Below are 17202 nucleotides of genomic sequence, written 5' to 3' on the forward strand. Positions count from 1 at the left end.
AAGCGCACACTGCTGGCTCATGCCCAGCTTCTCGTCCACCAGGACCAGGCGTCCCTCCATCTGTGTCTCACCAGCTGTGTCACCAGAAGAGGAAAATGAAGAGCTCACTTCTGGCTCCAAGGAATGTAACCCTCCTATCTCCCAGAGGTTCCCACTCTCTCAGTGTGACATCTCACTGGACAGGAGTGTTCCTCACAGCCAGTCAGAAAAGCAAGCAGAGCCTGAGAGCAAGGAGTCCCTCCCTGACGTGCAGCTCTCAGACAGCTTCCCTTACACAAAGTAAGGCTGGCCCCATCCACATGCATTATCACACGCACTTGCGTGGGCAGTTGATGTCCAGACGTGAAGGAGACTTGTTAAGTGCTCTGCTGACACGTAGGGATGGATTGGTAATTTCAAGGGGGGGCTTCAGCATGTATATAAAGGATGTAGGGACCTGCAATAAAGGATTTGGATTTGCATCTGAGTCCGTGCCTGCAGACAATGCAAGCGCCATGCCTTATCACCCAATGGAAGCGGTCAAACAGCCGCTCTGGGACACAATGTCTGTACAGCTCAGAAAGTGTGGCCTTCCAAGGTACTTTGGGCGTCCCAAAGAAGAGAAGCAAGCAATGATATTCCTTTCTCTCTCGATTCTTATACTTGCAGGTAGAGCGCTTGAGAAAGACTTTGGAGGCTGTCCTCAGCCTCTTCTTTTCCTCGTACCATTACAAAAGCGGACTGCCAGAAAACAAGAAGACTTTACACGCTTTTTGGGTTTGAATATTTTGTATTTTTTTTGTATTTTTTTTAGTAATAATTTTTTAATAAGGTTTTTTAATTATTATTTTTAAGTCCTATCCAATGTATTAAGTTCTCAGTCATACAGCTGATGAATTTTCAAGGTCTTGCTCCTGATGGACCATGCTCCACTTGAACATCAAGTGGAGCAGGAGGTAGACTTCATCCAGAAAAGTGGAATTTTGATGGGATGTTGCTGTCTTATGGAGAGGACAGCACGCGGACACAGATTTCTGGATGGTGACCATCACTCTCGGCCATCGCTCCTGCTGTCTAGTCTCTCTTCATCATCGGTATCCAGCAGGAGGTCACGAAGCTCTGGGGGCACGGTTGTATCCAGGTCGTCATCTGACACTTCTTCCACCAGATTGGAAGGGACCAGTCCTCTTGTGCCATCCGTCAGCTCTCCCAGAAACCAGCCATCCTCATCCACGTCTCCAAAGATGTAAACGTATTGTCCAGCAGTCAGAGGGAGCTCGTTTTCTGGGTCCTCATTAGGGCCCTGAAAAGGATCGTAGCTGTGACGAGCTAAGAATCTCCGAATTAGTGGTGATGTTCGTCTGCGCGTGTGCAGGCTGCAGACTGCCATCAACCGCCGTTCCGACTCCTCCAACCCTTCCTGTGGGTTGGAGCATTCCTGTTCTGGGTTTTTCCCAATCTCCTGGAGCTGCCTGCATTTTTCCTCCAGCCTCTTGCTGAGCACCTCAAGTTTGGCCCCAGCCTGCTGGAGCCGGTGCAGCTCCTGGCGCGCTTCTGGAGAGTGTCCCTCTCTCAGCAGGTGGTTCTGGGCCTGTAGGGCCTGGCTCTGCCTCTCCAGGTTGCTCAGGGCTCGTTGGAGGCAGCTGCGCTGCTCCAGCAGCTTGCTGCTTGTGCTGCCTGGGAGCCCCAGGTCTTGCTTGGACATCTCTGGCACCTAGAACCAGAAAATCATAGAAGAACAGAACGGTTTGGATAGGAAGGGACCTTCAAAGCTCTCCCGTTCCAAGCCCATGCCATGGGCAGGGACATCTTGCACTCGGTCAGGTTGCTCAAACGTGCTCCAGGCTGGCCTGGAGCACTGCCAGGGACGGGGCATCCACAGCCTCTCTGGGCAGCCTGTGCCTCATGGTGCTGAGTCTTTCTTCCTTGTATCTCATCCACATCTCCCCTCTTCTACTTTCAAGGCATTGCCCTTGGTTGTATCACTACTCCCCTGCCTTACAAGTCCCTCTCCAGCCTTCCCTAGTCCAGTCCTCCTTCAGGCACTGGAACGCCGCTCTGTGGTGTCCCCAGAGCCTCCTCTCCCTGCAGGCTGAACAATTCTTACTCTCTCAGTGTCATCTCACCTGGACGTGAGCGTTCTTCACAGCCGGTCGACTGGAGCCCTGCTCTGCACGGTGGTGGCCCAGAGCTCCCTCTCTGTCCTGGGAGCAGGACATTCTGTGGCTTTCCACATGCTGGGGCTCACCCTCCCAGCTTCCCACGATGTATTGGTTGAACAGCCTCCTCTCCAGCTCCAGCTGATGCTGGAGTTGGCGGATGCAGGCGGGCTGTTCACCATCCATCTCCCTGAACAGCTTGTTGAGGATGCCCTGCAGCTTGGCGCGGGCCGCCCTGCCGCTCCTGTGGGGGCTCCTCAGCTCCTCGGCCAGCTGCTGCTGCAGCTCACGAGCCTGGTGCAGGGCCACATTGCACTCCCGCTGCAGCAGCTCCTGCGTTGCCTGCAGCTCGGCTTCCTTCCAGCGCAGCAGCTGCTGGATCTCCATCGCCCGCTGCCGCTGCTCCCGCTCCTTCAGCTGCTGCTCCTCCTGGGCCTGCTGCTTCTCCCAGGCACAGCGCAGTCGGTCGGCCAGGAGCTGCCGCTGCCGCTCTGCCGCCTCCTGCAGCTCACGTCTCTCGGCGGCCCAGTGGCGCTGCAGCTCCTGGGAGCGGAGCCTCTCGCTCTCCAGCTGGGCCCGCAGCGCCTCCAGCTCCCACCTGTGCTCCTCCCGCTGCGCGGGGCAGGCGGGGGGCCGTGCCGGGCCCTGGCAGGAATTGGGCCGGCTGCGCTTTGCCTGGCCCCGTCTAGCGTTGCCCCGCAGCATGCTCACGGGGATATAAAGAGACCCTCGGCCTCCAAAAGCTGTGGCCAAAGGCCACCAAAAGTCGCTCTCCTTCCTGGGGTCTGCAAGGACAGCTGCCCCTGACCCCGTAGCGCCCACTGCCTCTCGTCCCTGTCGCGAGGGTGTGCAGACAGTGAATGCCGTGTTGGGGTGCGCCAGCGGCCTTCTATGCTGCGTGCCTGCCTGGCACATAATGGAGGGCGGGGCAGTGACCTGCAGTGCTATTGGACAGTGCGGCCTTCTGGCCCAGCTCATAATGGAGGGTGGGGCTGTGGCCTTCTGCGCTATGGGGCGGGGCAGCCTTGTTGGCCCCAGCTCAAAATGGAGGCTGGGTCACAGTGGCTTTAAGCTGCGTTGGGTGGTCGAGACGTCACGGTGTTGGGCAGAAGTGCCTTCCGCAGCGCTGGGCCGTAGGACGACCTTTAGCGCTGCCGGGATATATGGACTTCTCTGGCACTGGAGAAGAAAAGCAGTAGGCCGTCCAACTCATTGTGATTTCCATTTAGATTCCAATAAAGGAAATATCTCACCATACCTACAAGCTAGTTAAGTTAAAAGAACCTGCTGCCAGGTTCTCCTCCCTGCTGAAATACGTGGCCACGTCCACAAAGCCCACAGGCTCCTGCAAGCAAAGTGTTCCTTGCTGGGAACAGCCAAGGCCCAGGGAAGCAGCTCGGAGAGGAGAGAAACTCCAATTCCAGCGGCTTCCCTGTCCCCCAGCACATGCCCCCAGCAAATGCTGGCTGAGGGCATCTCGCTGTCTCCCTGCACTCCCATCTCTTGCCCCTTGCCTTCTCCTGGCTGCTTCCCCAAGCCCCCACCTGAGATGGAAGTGCTATGGCCATTTGCTGCTCTCCTGCAGGCTGCATCAATCACGGGGACAAGTGAAATGGCAGGGCAGGTGTGAGGGAATGCAGCAGCCCCCGTCCATGACAACTCTTATAACTGAGAAACAAGAGATCATTAGGGGCTATGAAACAAAGATGGGTGGAGAGGCGTTATCTGCAAAGTGCCAGGTTTGGAAGTTACGTACAAAGCTTCTTTTTGGCTGCCCCTCTGCCTTACAAAGGATAGTACAAAAGAAGAGCAGCTCATGGCCAAGATTTTTCCTTGTAGCTGTCCTGAACTTTTCTTCTCTCTGCCTATTGCCTCTTGCCCGGGGACCATGGTGTTGAGCACGACTCTTCCTTACTTGAAACACAGGCACTTCAAAGACTCATAGAATGGCCTGGGCTGAAAAGGACCACAATGATCATCTAGTTGCAACTCCCCTGCTATGTGCAGGGTCGCCAACCACCAGACCAGGCTGCCCCGAGCCACAGCCAGCCTGGCCTTGAATGCTTCCACGGATGGGGCATGCACAACCTCCTTGGGCAACCTGCTCCAGTCTGTCACTGCCTTCTGTGTGAAAAGCTTCCTCCTAATATCTAACCTAAGCCTCCCCTGTCTGAGTTTAAGACCGTTCCCCCTTGTCCTCTCACTATCTCCCCTCATCAACAGCCATTCCCCTTCCTGATCATATGCTCCTTTCAAGTAGTGGAAGGCCGCAATGAGGTCTCCTCGGAGCCTTCTCTTTTGCAAGCCAAACAAGCCCAGTTCCCTCAACCTTTCCTCATAGGAGAGGTGCTCCAGCCCTCTGATCATCTTAGTGCCCTCCTCTGGACCCGCTCCAAGAGCTCCACGTCCTTTCTGTACTGGGGGCCCCAGGCCTGGACGCAGCACTACAGATGGGGCCTCTCAAGAGCCAAGTAGAGGGGGACGATCACCTCCCTCTCCCTGCTGGCCACCCCTTTTTTAATGCAGCCCAGGACACAGTCGGCCTTCCGGGCTGCAAGCGCACACTGCTGGCTCATGCCCAGCTTCTCGTTCACCAGGACCCCCAAGTCCTTCTCCACTGGGCTGCTCTCAAGGAGATCTTCCCCCAGTTTGTGCGAATACTGGGATTCCCCCGACCCAAGTGCAGCACCCTGCACTCGGCCTCGTTGAACCGTATCAGGTTCCCACGGCCCCACTTCTCCAGCCTGTCCAGGTCCCTTCCCTTCCTGGTGTGTTGACTGCACCGCTCAGCTTGGTGTCATCTGCAGGCTTGCTGAGGGTGCACTCGATGCCATCGTCTGTGTCGTTGATGAAGATGCTGAAGAGCACCGGTCCTCAGACCGACCCCTGAGGGATACCGCTTGTGACCGGCCTGCACCTGACACATTGATCACAACAATTTGCCTGTGTCCAGCCAGCCAATTCCTAATCCATCCAACAGTCCATCCTTCTCATCCACACCTCTCCAAGTTAGAGAGAAGGATGTGGTGAGGGACCATGTCAAAGGCTTTGCAGAAGTCCAGGTAGATGACATCCATCCCCATCAACCGAAGCCATCACTCCATCATAGAAGGCCACCAGGTTGGTCAGGCACGATCTGCCCTTGGTGAAGCCACGCTGGCTGTCTCGAATCACCTCAAATCTAGCTCGTATGTGCCTTCCATAGCTTCTGGAAGGATCCGCTCCATGATCTTCCCAGGCACAGAGGTGAGGGAAAGCCTTCCCTGGAGAACCAGGCTGATCGAGTCCATGCTCATTGGCATCTCCCACAGGCACTGTTCCAGCTCTCACTGTCTTTCTGGCCCTCCCATGACCTGGCATCCCTCCATCTGTGTCTCACCTGCTGTGTCACCAGAAGAGGAGAATGAAGAGCTCACTTCTGGCTCCAAGGAATGTAACCCTCCTACCTCCCAGAGGTCCCCACTCTCTCAGTGTGACATCTCACTGGACAGGAGTGTTCCTCACAGCCAGTCAGAAAAGCAAGCAGAGCCTGAGAGCAAGGAGTCCCTCCCTGACGTGCAGCTCTCAGACAGCTTCCCTTACACAAAGTAAGGCTGGCCCCATCCACATGCATTATCACACGCACTTGCGTGGGCAGTTGGTGTCCAGACGTGAAGGAGACTTGTTAAGTGCTCTGCTGACACGTAGGGATGGATTGGAAATTTCAAGGGGGGGCTTCAGCATGTATATAAAGGATGTAGGGACCTGCAATAAAGGATTTGGATTTGCATCTGAGTCCGTGCCTTCAGACAATGCAAGCGCCATGCCTTATCACCCAATGGAAGCGGTCAAACAGCCGCTCTGGGACACAATGTCTGTACAGCTCAGAAAGTGTGGCCTTCCAAGGTACTTTGGGCGTCCCAAAGAAGAGAAGCAAGCAATGATATTCCTTTCTCTCTCGATTCTTATACTTGCAGGTAGAGCGCTTGAGAAAGACTTTGGAGGCTGTCCTCAGCCTCTTCTTTTCCTCGTACCATTACAAAAGCGGACTGCCAGAAAACAAGAAGACTTTACACGCTTTTTGGGTTTGAATATTTTGTATTTTTTTTGTATTTTTTTTAGTAATAATTTTTTAATAAGGTTTTTTAATTATTATTTTTAAGTCCTATCCAATGTATTAAGTTCTCAGTCATACAGCTGATGAATTTTCAAGGTCTTGCTCCTGATGGACCATGCTCCACTTGAACATCAAGTGGAGCAGGAGGTAGACTTCATCCAGAAAAGTGGAATTTTGATGGGATGTTGCTGTCTTATGGAGAGGAAAGCACGCGGACACAGATTTCTGGATGGTGACTTCTCTCGCTGCCTGCGTTGCCTCTCCATCGGTACACCACATTCTGAGTCTGGGCATCGTGTATTTTGTCAATCTCACTCTCCAGTTTACCTCTGCCTCTTGTGCCCATCGTTGCTCCCCAGAACCAGGCCGTATCCCGCTCAGTGAAGTTCCCCCTACAGGGTTCTGGCGAGGGTGGCGCCCTCGTTTCTGGGCTCTTGGGGCAGTGGCTGTGCGTGACTGAGCTAGTAATGCCGAATTGTGGGTTCGTTCTGGCTCTGGCCAGACTCCAAACGCCTGAAAACAGAGTTGTGGGTTGGACCTCCAGTTCTGTTTCCAACCATGGAGGGCGGATTTTCCTCAGCCTGTTCGTCCTAAGTTGGCCCCAGCCTGTGGAGCCGTGCAGAGGGCATCAGGTTCTCCTGCTTGGTGCTGGCTTATGCCTTGTCTGCCTCTCAGTTCCCTCTCTATTGAGGCATTGCCTGTCACACTACTGCTGTCTAAGCCTGGAGCACAGTCTCTTGATCTCCTTCAGACAGCATTGGATCCAGATGTTTCGATGGAAGACCTTCAACTCTCGTTCATACTGCCATGGCGGGACTCTTGCCTACGGTCGGTGCAACTGCCTGGCGGTGTAGCCCAGGCCCCTGACAGCCTCTCTGGGCAGCTGTGCCTCATGGGCGGCTACCTCCTTCCTGATTATTGCCACACTCCTCTCTATTCCAGCTGCCCTTGGTTGCACACTGCCCTGCTTACATCCCTCTCCGCTCCTGTCAGGATCCCTTCAGGCTGGAGCCGCCTGGTCCGGGGCTCCTCTCCCGCAGCTGCTCTCGCTCACAGCTGGCATCCAATGGACCGTGCGCACTTCATAGCCGCTCGACTGGGCTCCTCTCACGGGTGCCCGATCTCCTCGCCTGGGGCAGCTTCGTGGTTTCACTGCTGGCTCACCGCCAGCTGCTCACGCGTATGGCTGAACAGCCTCTCCGCGTCAGCTGTGCTGGTTGCGATCAGCGGGCTCTTGCGCCATGCGCTCAACCTGTGGGATCCCTGCAGCTTGGGCCGGGCCGCCCTCCCTCCGTGGCCCTGCTCCTCGGCAGGTGGTGCCGGCCGGGCCTGGGAGGGCCATGCTCGCTCCGCCCCTGCGTTGCCCGCCGGCTTCTTCACGGCAAGACTGGACCCTCGCCCGAGCTGCCAGCCCAGTCCGTCACTCCTGGGGGTCGCAACCTGGCCCTCTGCTTCCCCAGGCCACGCCTCGTCGCTCGGAGGGTGTGGCAGTGCGCCTCTGGTCCGCCGGCGCCCTAGTGCGGCCTCCTGGGACAATGAGCGGTCTACTGCGCAGGCCTTGCTCACTCTGGCCCTCCAGCGGGGGGCAGGCGGCCTCCCTGCGGGCCCGGCAGCACTTGGGCCCCGCTCACCTGGCCTGTCAGGTTGCCTCACGTGCTCCTGGGGTATCAAGGACTTGGCAAGAAGCTGTGCCTGCCCCAAGCGCTCCTTCCTGGCCGGACAAGGACATCTCTGGACCCAAAGAGCGCCCTCCTCTGTCTTCCTAGATTTGAGAACATCTCCAGCCTGTTGGTAGCTAAAGCGCCTCATGCTGCGCTCCTCACTATGAGGTGGCAGTGCACATGCAGGCTCTGGCAGTGGGCCTTTCCCGGGCCAGAGGCCAGGGGGTGGCCTTCGGCTAGGGGGCCATCTGTGCCCCAGTCCATGACAGGGCCCAGCGATTTGCTGCGTGGGGTCGCTCACGGTCTGCCAGATGCTTCCGCCAGCGCTGGCGTGCCACCTCGCCCTGCGGTATGATGCTCTGGCACCTGAGACAAACTAGCGGAAAGTCAAATGTGCAGTGATATAAGCAAAGTCCCCATAACTTTAAAACTGGTAAGTAATCAAGGGCCTATGACAAGATGGGTCGGGCTATCTGCACGTCAGTTTGGACAGTCCTCAAGCATTTTGGTCCCTCGGCTCACAAGGCAGGAAAGAGCGAGAAGGAGGAAACTCCAATTCACCCTTCCCTGTCCCCGAACTTGCTCCCAGCCAATGTGCTGGGGCCATGTGTGAGCCCACCCCTTTGCCCTTGCCTAACCGGCTGCTTCCAAGCCCACTGAATGGAAGTGCTAGGCCATTTGCTCACTCAGTGCACAATCCCGGGGCAGATGCAGGGCAGGGGAGGCATGCCGAGCCCCAGCCACCTGACCTTATACTGAACAGGGATCATAGCGCTTGGAACAAGTGGCTTGCAAGCCTTCTGCGGCAGGTTTAGCTCGTAAAGCTTCTTTAAGGCTCCCCTTGCTTTCAAGATGTCCACTTGCCTCAGCAAATTTCATCACTACGCCTGTAACTTTTCTCTCCTTAGTAGGCATGCCCAGAGTGTGAGCACACTTTCACTGAAACAAGCCATTCCCGAACCTTCCTGATGGGGGAAAGGACCCTGCTCTTAGTCCAACTCCCTGCAGTCAGGTGCCAACTCCGACTAGGTGCCCCCAGGCCTGGCCTTGCAATCTAGGTTCAAGCCAAGTCTGGGGAACCTGCCCACCTTCCCTGCGGCTCCCTTTGTAAAAGCTCGCCCTAATACTACCAAGGCTCCGCAGTAAGACCTGCCTCCCAGTTCCTTCACTACGACCCAAGTCCTTTCCACTTCGACTATGCACTTTCAGTTGGGCCGCAATATCCTCGGAGCTTCCTTTTGCAGCCACACCATCCCCTTTCCTCTAGCAGGTCTCCCCTGATCATTCGTCCCTGTCTGGACCCTCTCCTTCGTTTGTACTGGCCCGGCTTTGACGCAGCTCTAGGGTGCCCTCAAGCAAGTGGGTGACAGTCACCCGGCCTCGACTCCTGAGGCATACACGTGCCTCCGGCTGCACGACATGCGCTTTGCCTGTCCACGTCACCAGTCCAAGCCTCCTCCATCCTCTCTCAAGAACTCCCAAGTTTAGCGAGATGGTGATCCTGTCCAAGGCTCTCCAGATCCGGCTCGTGAATCCTCCCATTCCAAGCCTCACTCCCAGCCCAGTTTCGCTCCTGTGTTGACTCGACGCCAGCTGGTGTCTCTGAGCTTGCTCTGGCTCGTAGGCCTCCATGCTTCTGTAGGTCGTTGCAGATCTTGCGAGCACAGGTTAGGGAACCTCGGATCCTGGTGATCGGCCTGCCTTGGCATTGCCAAGCATGTCCGGTCCACTGCTTTCCTCCATCCAAGCATCCATCCTTCTTCCACCTCCGTTACAGAGATGGTGAGGACATGTAAAGGCTCTCGATCCAGGTGAACCTCCATCCCCAAGAAGCCATCCCTTCCATCTGACGTCTCAGGTGACAGGCCTCCTGCCTTGGAAGCACGCTGGCTGAGAAACTCACTGCTGAGTCCTGCAGCTCCTGAAGTCAGCTGACCCCAGCACAGGGTGAGGAAAGCCTCACTGAACCACTGCGGCATTGTGTCGACGATGCATTGCATCACAGGCCTGTACCAGCTTTGTTTGGTAGATCCAGTGGGGGCTCCATCAGTTTACTGTGGTACCAAAAGGAATGATACTACTGCCTCAGAATGAACCCCCTCCTTAGTCCACCTCTGTGACACTCAAACTGCGGAGTGTTCCAAGCTACTCAGAAAGTGGCACCAGGATTTGGCCTCCCAAGGCAGCTCAACGCTTCCTTTACCATAGTTGCCTTCACTGCATTACACAGGACTGCTTGGCAGTTGGTCCCAGCTGATTTCTCGTACCTGCAGACACGAGGAAGGATTGACATTTCAAGGGTGAATCTGTTATTAAATGTTGTAGACTTAATAAGATTTTATTTTGAATTATTTCCTATCCTTCCAAATGCAAGCGCCATCTTATCACCAATGGAATCGGCTTCAACCCTATGGAACATGCTGCACGAAAAGTGGGCTTCAAGGACTGGCGTCCCAGAAGAGGGAACATGTATTCTTTCTCATCTAATTGAGGGAGCGCGAAAAGATTTTGGAGGCTCCTCAGCCTTTCTTTTCGTCCTTACAAAACGGACTGCCAGAAAACAAGAAGACTTTCACGCTTTTGGTTTGAATATTTGATTTTTTCTATTTTTTAGTACATTTTAATAGGTTTTAATATATTTAGTCCTATCCAATGATTAAGTCTCAGTAAAACTGATGATTTTCAGGTCTTGGCTCCTTTGGCCGTCCATTGAAACAGGATGGAGCAGGAGGTAGATTCATATGGATGAATTTGATGGTTGGCTGTCTAACTGAGTTACTCTCAATCTGTTTGGAGTTCCGTACTGTTCCATCTCCTGTGTCTTTTCCACTCTTCTGACTCAAGTTGGGCCAGCGTGACCTCAGGGCGCTTTGGGTGTCCCTCTGAGGTGTCGGCAGCGGTTGCCTCCGTTCTCCAGCTCGTGAGCCTCCTGTCCCAAGTGGCTTGTGCTGCCTGGAGCCCAGGTCTGCTGGACACTCTGAACCAGAATTAGAAGCGGACGCGGATGAAGACCTTCAAGCTCACCTTCAATTGCCGGGGCAGGGACTTTCATCCTGGCAGGTTGCTCAAAATCTCCAGGCTGTGGGCTGCGGGGGCCCAGTCCTTCGACGCCGTGCCTATGGTGCGATCTTTCTTCCTGTTTTTCCACTCTCCCCTCCTCTTTCAGTTGCCGGTGTACACTACCTGCTCAAGTCCTCTAGCGTCACCGCCCTTCGGCACTGGAACAGCTGGTTCCAGGCCTCTCCTCAGGCTGCACCTTACTCCGTCATCCACCTGGTGAGGTCTTCCCGGGCCGAGCCTGCTCTGCACGGTGGCAGACTCTCGCGGAGCAGAACTCTGTGGCTTCCAACTGGCTACCCTCGCCCTTGTATGGTTCAGCCTCCTCTCAGTCCAGCTGCTGGTGCGCAGCGGCGTTCACCACCACTCCCTGCAGCTTGTTGAGGTGCCGTCTTGGCGCCCCCTCCCTCCTGTGGGCTAGCCTGGCCACTTCTCAGCTCACCTGGTCGGGCCATTGCACTCCGCTGCACAGCTCCTGCGTTGCCTGAGCGCTTCTCTGGCCAGCTCTGCTCCCGCCGCTGCCTCTCCCGTTTCACTGTTCCTCCGCAGCTTCCAGCCTGCGGGCGGCCGTCGGGCAGTGCGTCCTCGCCTCTGGCTCAGCCCCGGCCCCGGGTGCAGCTCCTCGAGCCCTGTTTGCTGGCGCAGCGCCCATCCACTTTTTCCCGTGCGCGGGGCGGCGGGGGGCCTCCGGCCTGGCGGAATTGGGCGGCTCGCTGCTGGCCCCAACGTGCCCCGCGCATGCTCGGGTAGGCCTCGCCAAGCTGTGCCCAAAGCCCCGCTTCCTCCTGGGGCTCAGGCCTGCCTACCCCGCGCCACTCTCGCCTGGAGGGTGCGCTGGCCGTGTTGGCGCGCGCAGCGCCTCTGTGGCGCCTGCGGCATGGGGCGGGGCCCGACCCCGTGCTTGGCGGCGCTGGGCCCCGTCATAATGGGGGTGGCTTGCCTCGCCTATGCGGGCCAGGCCCACAAATGGGGGTCACAGTGGCAAAGGGCCCGGGGTCGTCCCCGGGTTGCAGAAGTGCTCGCTGTGGCCAGCCCTTAGCGCTGCGGGGTTATGGATTCGCCTGGAAAAGCTGGGCCTCCATCATGGCCTAGTTTTAGGAACTCCCTCCTACAGCAGTTAGTAGCCTCTGCGGTTCCGCTAATCGTGGCCACGTCCAAAGGGGTCCTGCAGCAAGTGCCTTGCGGAGCCAGCAGGACTCGGAGGAAGATCCATCCAGGCGGCCCGTCCCACAGCCCAGAAATGGTTTGCTTTGGCACCTCCCATCTTGCCTTGCCTCCAGGTTCCCCACCCAATAGATAAACTATGGCCGCGTTCCTGCGGCTGACAACAGGGCAGTGAAAGCGGCAGGTTGGAATCAGCGCCCTCCTGCAACTTAACGGAAAAGGGATAGGGATGAAACAACGGGGGCCCGTTCTGCAAATGCCAGTTGAAGCCGTCAACCTACTCTTGGATGCCCTCTGCCTTCAGGTACAGAAGAGAGGAGGCAAGGATTTTTCCTTGCGTCTAACTTTTTGCCAGCTTTGCGGGGCGGTGTGAGCAGTCTTATGAAACAGCACTCAAATCTTTAGAACCTGGCTGAAAAGGACAAGACAAGATGCCGCTATTGCAGGTGCCCAAAGTCCCGCAAGCCCTGGCCTTGTTCAGAGGGCATCAAACAGGCAACTCCAGATTATGCCAATCTCTTGAAAGCTTTCCAACTCCTAGCCTCCGTCGATTAAGACCGTCCCCGCCTCCCCCCTATACACCAATCCCATCTATGTCATCCGTAGTGCAGGCCGCAATGTTCTCGGAGCCCTCTTTTTCAGAAAGCCGCCCTCATTCAAAAGGTGCTCCAGCCCTCTATCATCTTAGCTCCTCTACCCGCTCCAGGCTACGTCCTTCTTACTGGGGCCCACCTGGAGCAGCCTCGATGCCTCAGCAAGTAGAGGGCCGATCCCCCTCCCTGCGGCCAGCCCTTTTTTTATGCAGCCAACCAGTCCCTTCGGCTGCAACGCCACTCTGCTCTGCCAGCCTCCCCACAAGGACCCAAATCCTTCTACTGGGCCTCAGGTGCCCCCCAGTTTGTCGGCCAAAGTGCGACCTCCTCGCCTCGCTTGACCTTTCAGTTCCACGGCCCACTTCTCCAGCTGCCAGGCCTCCTCCTGGGTCTCCCGTCACGGTCCCAGCTTGCGGGTGCACTCGGCCTCCGTTGTGTTGAACTGGACACCGTCCAGCCGACCCCCTAGGTCGTTGTACCGGCTCACGGCATTCACCATCCCTGTCCCCGCTTCTAATCCTCCAGTCTCCTCTTCCACACCTCCAAGTTGGAAGGTGTGAGGGACTCAAAGCTTGGACCGGTAGATCCATCCCACCCGCCTACCATCTAAAGCCACAGGTGGTAGGCACATTGCCGTGAAGCCTGGGCTCGATACTCAATCACAGATGTGCCTCCATTCTGAAGGACCGCCAGTCTCCCGCACAGGGGAAGCCTCCGGAACCACTGTCATCCCTGCTTCTCCGGCACTGTTCCAGCTCCAGTTCTGCCCCAGGACGGCACCTCCATCTGTGATCCCTGCGTTCACCAGGGATAAGCTACTTCCTGCTCCAGATGTCCCTCCTACCTCCAGGGTCCCATGTGACTCTCACTGACAGGGAAGCCATCGAAGCAAGACCTACGAGTCCCTCCCTGACATGCACTCCGCAGTTCCACACAAAGAAGCGGCCAATCCCATGCATTCACTCGCACCAAGGGGCTGGTCCAACTAAGACTTTATGCTTCTGACACGTGGAGGATTGATTTCAAGGGGGGCTTATGTATTAGGTGGGACTGAATAAAGGATTGGTTGCATGAGTCCTGCTTGAAGCAGCCTGCCTTAACCAATGAAGCCGCAACACCTGGACAAAAACGCCGGGAAAATGTGCTTCAGTATTGGCTCCAAGAGGGCAAGAAGAACAATTTCTTTCTATTCTTACTTGAGGCTTGAGAAAGACTTTGGAGGCTGTCCTCAGCCTCTTCCTTTCCTCGTACCATTACAAAAGCGGACTGCCAGAAAACAAGAAGACTTTACACGCTTTTTGGGTTTGAATATTTTGTATTTTTTTTGTATTTTTTTTAGTAATAATTTTTTAATAAGGTTTTTTTATTATTATTTTTAAGTCCTATCCAATGTATTAAGTTCTCAGTCATACAGCTGATGAATTTTCAAGGTCTTGCTCCTGATGGACCATGCTCCACTTGAACATCAAGTGGAGCAGGAGGTAGACTTCATCCAGAAAAGTGGAATTTTGATGGGATGTTGCTGTCTTATGGAGAGGACAGCACGCGGACACAGATTTCTGGATGGTGACCATCACTCTCGGCCATCGCTCCTGCTGCCTAGTCTCTCTTCGTCATCGGTATCCAGCAGGAGGTCACGAAGCTCTGGGGGCACGGTTGTATCCAGGTCGTCATCTGACACTTCTTCCACCAGATTGGAAGGGACCAGTCCTCTTGTGCCATCCGTCAGCTCTCCCAGAAACCAGCCATCCTCATCCACGTCTCCAAAGATGTAAACGTATTGTCCAGCAGTCAGAGGGAGCTCGTTTTCTGGGTCCTCATTAGGGCCCTGAAAAGGATCGTAGCTGTGACGAGCTAAGAATCTCCGAATTAGTGGTGATGTTCGTCTGCGCGTGTGCAGGCTGCAGACTGCCATCAACCGCCGTTCCGACTCCTCCAACCCTTCCTGTGGGTTGGAGCATTCCTGCTCTGGATTTCCGTGCGGCTCCTGTTCTTTCCCGATCTCCTTTTCCAAATGCTTTCCCTGCAGCTGGTTGACTTCCTGTGCCTTTTCTGTGGCCTCTCTGGATGTGGAAGAGGCCTCCTTGAGCTGCCGGACTGTTTCCCGCAGCTGCTGGGTAAGGAGGCTGAGCGTACGCGTCTTGTCCTTGAGCCGCTGCACCTCCTCCCTCATCTGCTGAGAGCTTCTGCTCCTCAGCAAGTAGTTCTCCTCTCCGAGGAGACTGCACTGTCTCTGCAGGTCCTTCAGCGCCCTCAGCAGATAGGCGTTCTGCTCCTGCAGCTCCCTGTGCTCAGGTGGGCAGGCCTCTTGTTGCTCTGCAGCCTGAACACCCACCTCTGCTACAGCCCGATGGCAGGCCGGCCTTTGCTGTGTGCACGGCCCAACGGCTGCAGCCCTGGCCCCGTGGCAGGAGGCGGGCGGCTGCCCCTCACCGTGCTCCAGGATGTGATGCAGGAAGCGTCTCCTCTGCTCCTGCAGTTCACGCTGGAGGCGCACGACACGGGCGGCCTGCTCTCCACAGGACTTCCTGCAGAGCTGCCGCTGGACTTCTTGCTGCAATTCGCGGGCCATGCTGCTGCTGTCACCACACAGCAGCTCCTTCGCCAGCTGCCGCAGCAGATCCCGTACGTGGCGTTCGGTGTGGTTGTATCGCTGCTGCAGCCGATCCTGCATCTGGTGGAGCTGGGCCCCCTTCGCCTGCAGCAGTTGGCGGATCTCTGCATCCCGCTGCCTCTGGCTCTGCTCCTGCAGGCTCTGCAGCTTTGACACCCGCTGCCGCTCCCACTTGGAGTGCAGTCGGTCGGCCAGGAGCTGCCGCTCCCGCTCTGCCGCCTCCTGCAGCTCGCGTCTCTCGGCGGCCCAGCAGCGCTGCAGCACCTGGGAGCGGAGCCGCTCGCCCTCCAGCTGGGCCCGCAGCGCCTCCAGCTCCCGCCTGTGCTCCTCCTGCTGTGTGAGGCAGGCGGGGGGCTGTGCCGGGCCCTGGCAGGAATTGGGCCGGCTGCGCTTTGCCTGGCCCCGTCTAGCGTTGCCCCGCAGCATGCTCACGGGGATATGAAGAGACCCTCGGCCTCCAAAAGCTGTGGCCAAAGGCCACCAAAAGTCGCTCTCCTTCCTGGGGTCTGCAAGGACAGCTGCCCCTGACCCCGTAGCGCCCACTGCCTCTCGTCCCTGTCGCGAGGGTGTGCAGACAGTGAATGCCGTGTTGGGGTGCGCCAGCGGCCTTCTATGCTGCGTGCCTGCCTGGCACATAATGGAGGGCGGGGCAGTGACCTGCAGTGCTATTGGACAGTGCGGCCTTCTGGCCCAGCTCATAATGGAGGGTGGGGCTGTGGCCTTCTGCGCTATGGGGTGGGGCGGCCTTGTGGCCCCAGCTCAAAATGGAGGCTGGGGCACAGTGGCTTTAAGCTGCGTTGGGTGGTCGAGACGTCACGGTGTTGGGCAGAAGTGCCTTCCGCAGCGCTGGGCCGTAGGACGACCTTTAGCGCTGCCGGGATATATGGACTTCTCTGGCACTGGAGAAGAAAAGCAGTAGGCCGTCCAACTCATTGTGATTTCCATTTAGATTCCAATAAAGGAAATATCTCGCCATACTCTCATGGTTTTGTGATTTTTGGTTTTCGGTGTTCTACATCATAACATCATGTCGTGCTCTGGGAGTTAACGTGTTCTGGGCACCTGTCCCTGTACATCTTGGAAGGCATGGGATCTGGCGCTTCCTGGTTGGGCGATCTCTTATTGCCTTGTAGTGGCTGTAGGAGGGTGCTTCCCAGATGTACCATGATTTTCTGGTTTGACTTGCTCTCAGTAACTCTCTTTCAATCCTATTTTATTCGATTTATCGAGTCTCAATTTCAATTTGATTGTATTATATTCTGTTATCGTGCATTCCGTTATCATATTTAGTAAAATAAGTTTTTCTCCATAGATTGTTGCTGCTCGTTGCTTTCCTTCCTTGAGCTCAGCTCCCATCTCCCTATCCCTTTTCCCTTTTCCTTCCCATTTTGTGGGGCCGGGGTGCCCAGGGGCCAACTGCCTCCCTGTCTCTGGCTTACATTGACCTAGTTAACTCCGTGACACATACCTACAAGCTAGTTAAGGGAAAAGAACCTGGCTGCAGATGTATCCTTCTGAAGGAGCTGCTGGGGCAGATTGGCCAGGCTGTTGCGAGAAATCAGCAGCCTTAGGAGCTCATGGCAATATCTGAGGGGGACAGATAGGAGGAGGTGTGAACCTCCTTCCACGGCAGAAACGCAGCCTCATCCTAAGTCCCTGCAAGTGGGAGTAGCCAATCCAGCTGCTTACCTGCAGGTCAGGGATCTAGACAGCCCGCGAGAGGAAAGGGGCTGGACTCTCGTCTCTGCTCAAAGCAGAAGAAAGCGTCTTCTGCCTCAGCCCCCACAGTGTTGCCAACCCCTGCAGTGTCCCCTACAGCGTCCCTGAGTAGTAGACTTGAGGCTCTCGCACAAGAGAGGGATGAAGGCCTGCAAAGTAG

General features: G+C 56.2%; 1 protein-coding gene across 1 annotated transcript; it reads right to left on the minus strand.

The window, feature by feature from the left end:
- Positions 1 to 509: 509 nt before the first annotated feature.
- Positions 510 to 15959, minus strand: LOC104916135 (uncharacterized). Its single transcript, XM_085223819.1, has 9 exons — positions 14294 to 15959; positions 13111 to 13249; positions 12222 to 12318; positions 11759 to 11897; positions 11395 to 11644; positions 8197 to 8261; positions 7399 to 8096; positions 2106 to 2972; positions 510 to 1693 (listed from the first exon to the last, which is right to left on the minus strand). The coding sequence occupies exons 1-9, from the start codon at positions 15957 to 15959 to the stop codon at positions 1028 to 1030; spliced, it is 4587 nt and encodes a 1528-aa protein (XP_085079945.1). The 3' UTR covers positions 510 to 1027.
- Positions 15960 to 17202: the final 1243 nt, after the last annotated feature.

This window comes from Meleagris gallopavo, chromosome 5, assembly GCF_905368555.1.
Source record: "Meleagris gallopavo chromosome 5, MGAL_WU_HG_1.1, whole genome shotgun sequence".
Taxonomy (NCBI): domain Eukaryota; kingdom Metazoa; phylum Chordata; class Aves; order Galliformes; family Phasianidae; genus Meleagris; species Meleagris gallopavo.

Bases quoted from the DNA above. Each gene is read 5' to 3' on its own strand.
- LOC104916135 (XM_085223819.1), bottom strand. From the start codon at position 15,959: ATGTGCCAGGCAGGCACGCAGCATAGAAGGCCGCTGGCGCACCCCAAC. The intron at 13,250-14,293 runs GCCGAGAGTGAT...TCCAACTTGGAG, and splicing joins ACTAGGCAGCAGGAGCGATG to GTGTGGAAGAGGAGACTGGA. The intron at 11,645-11,758 runs GTAGGCAGGCCT...CAATTCCGCCAG, and splicing joins CCAGGCGAGAGTGGCGCGGG to GCCGGAGGCCCCCCGCCGCC.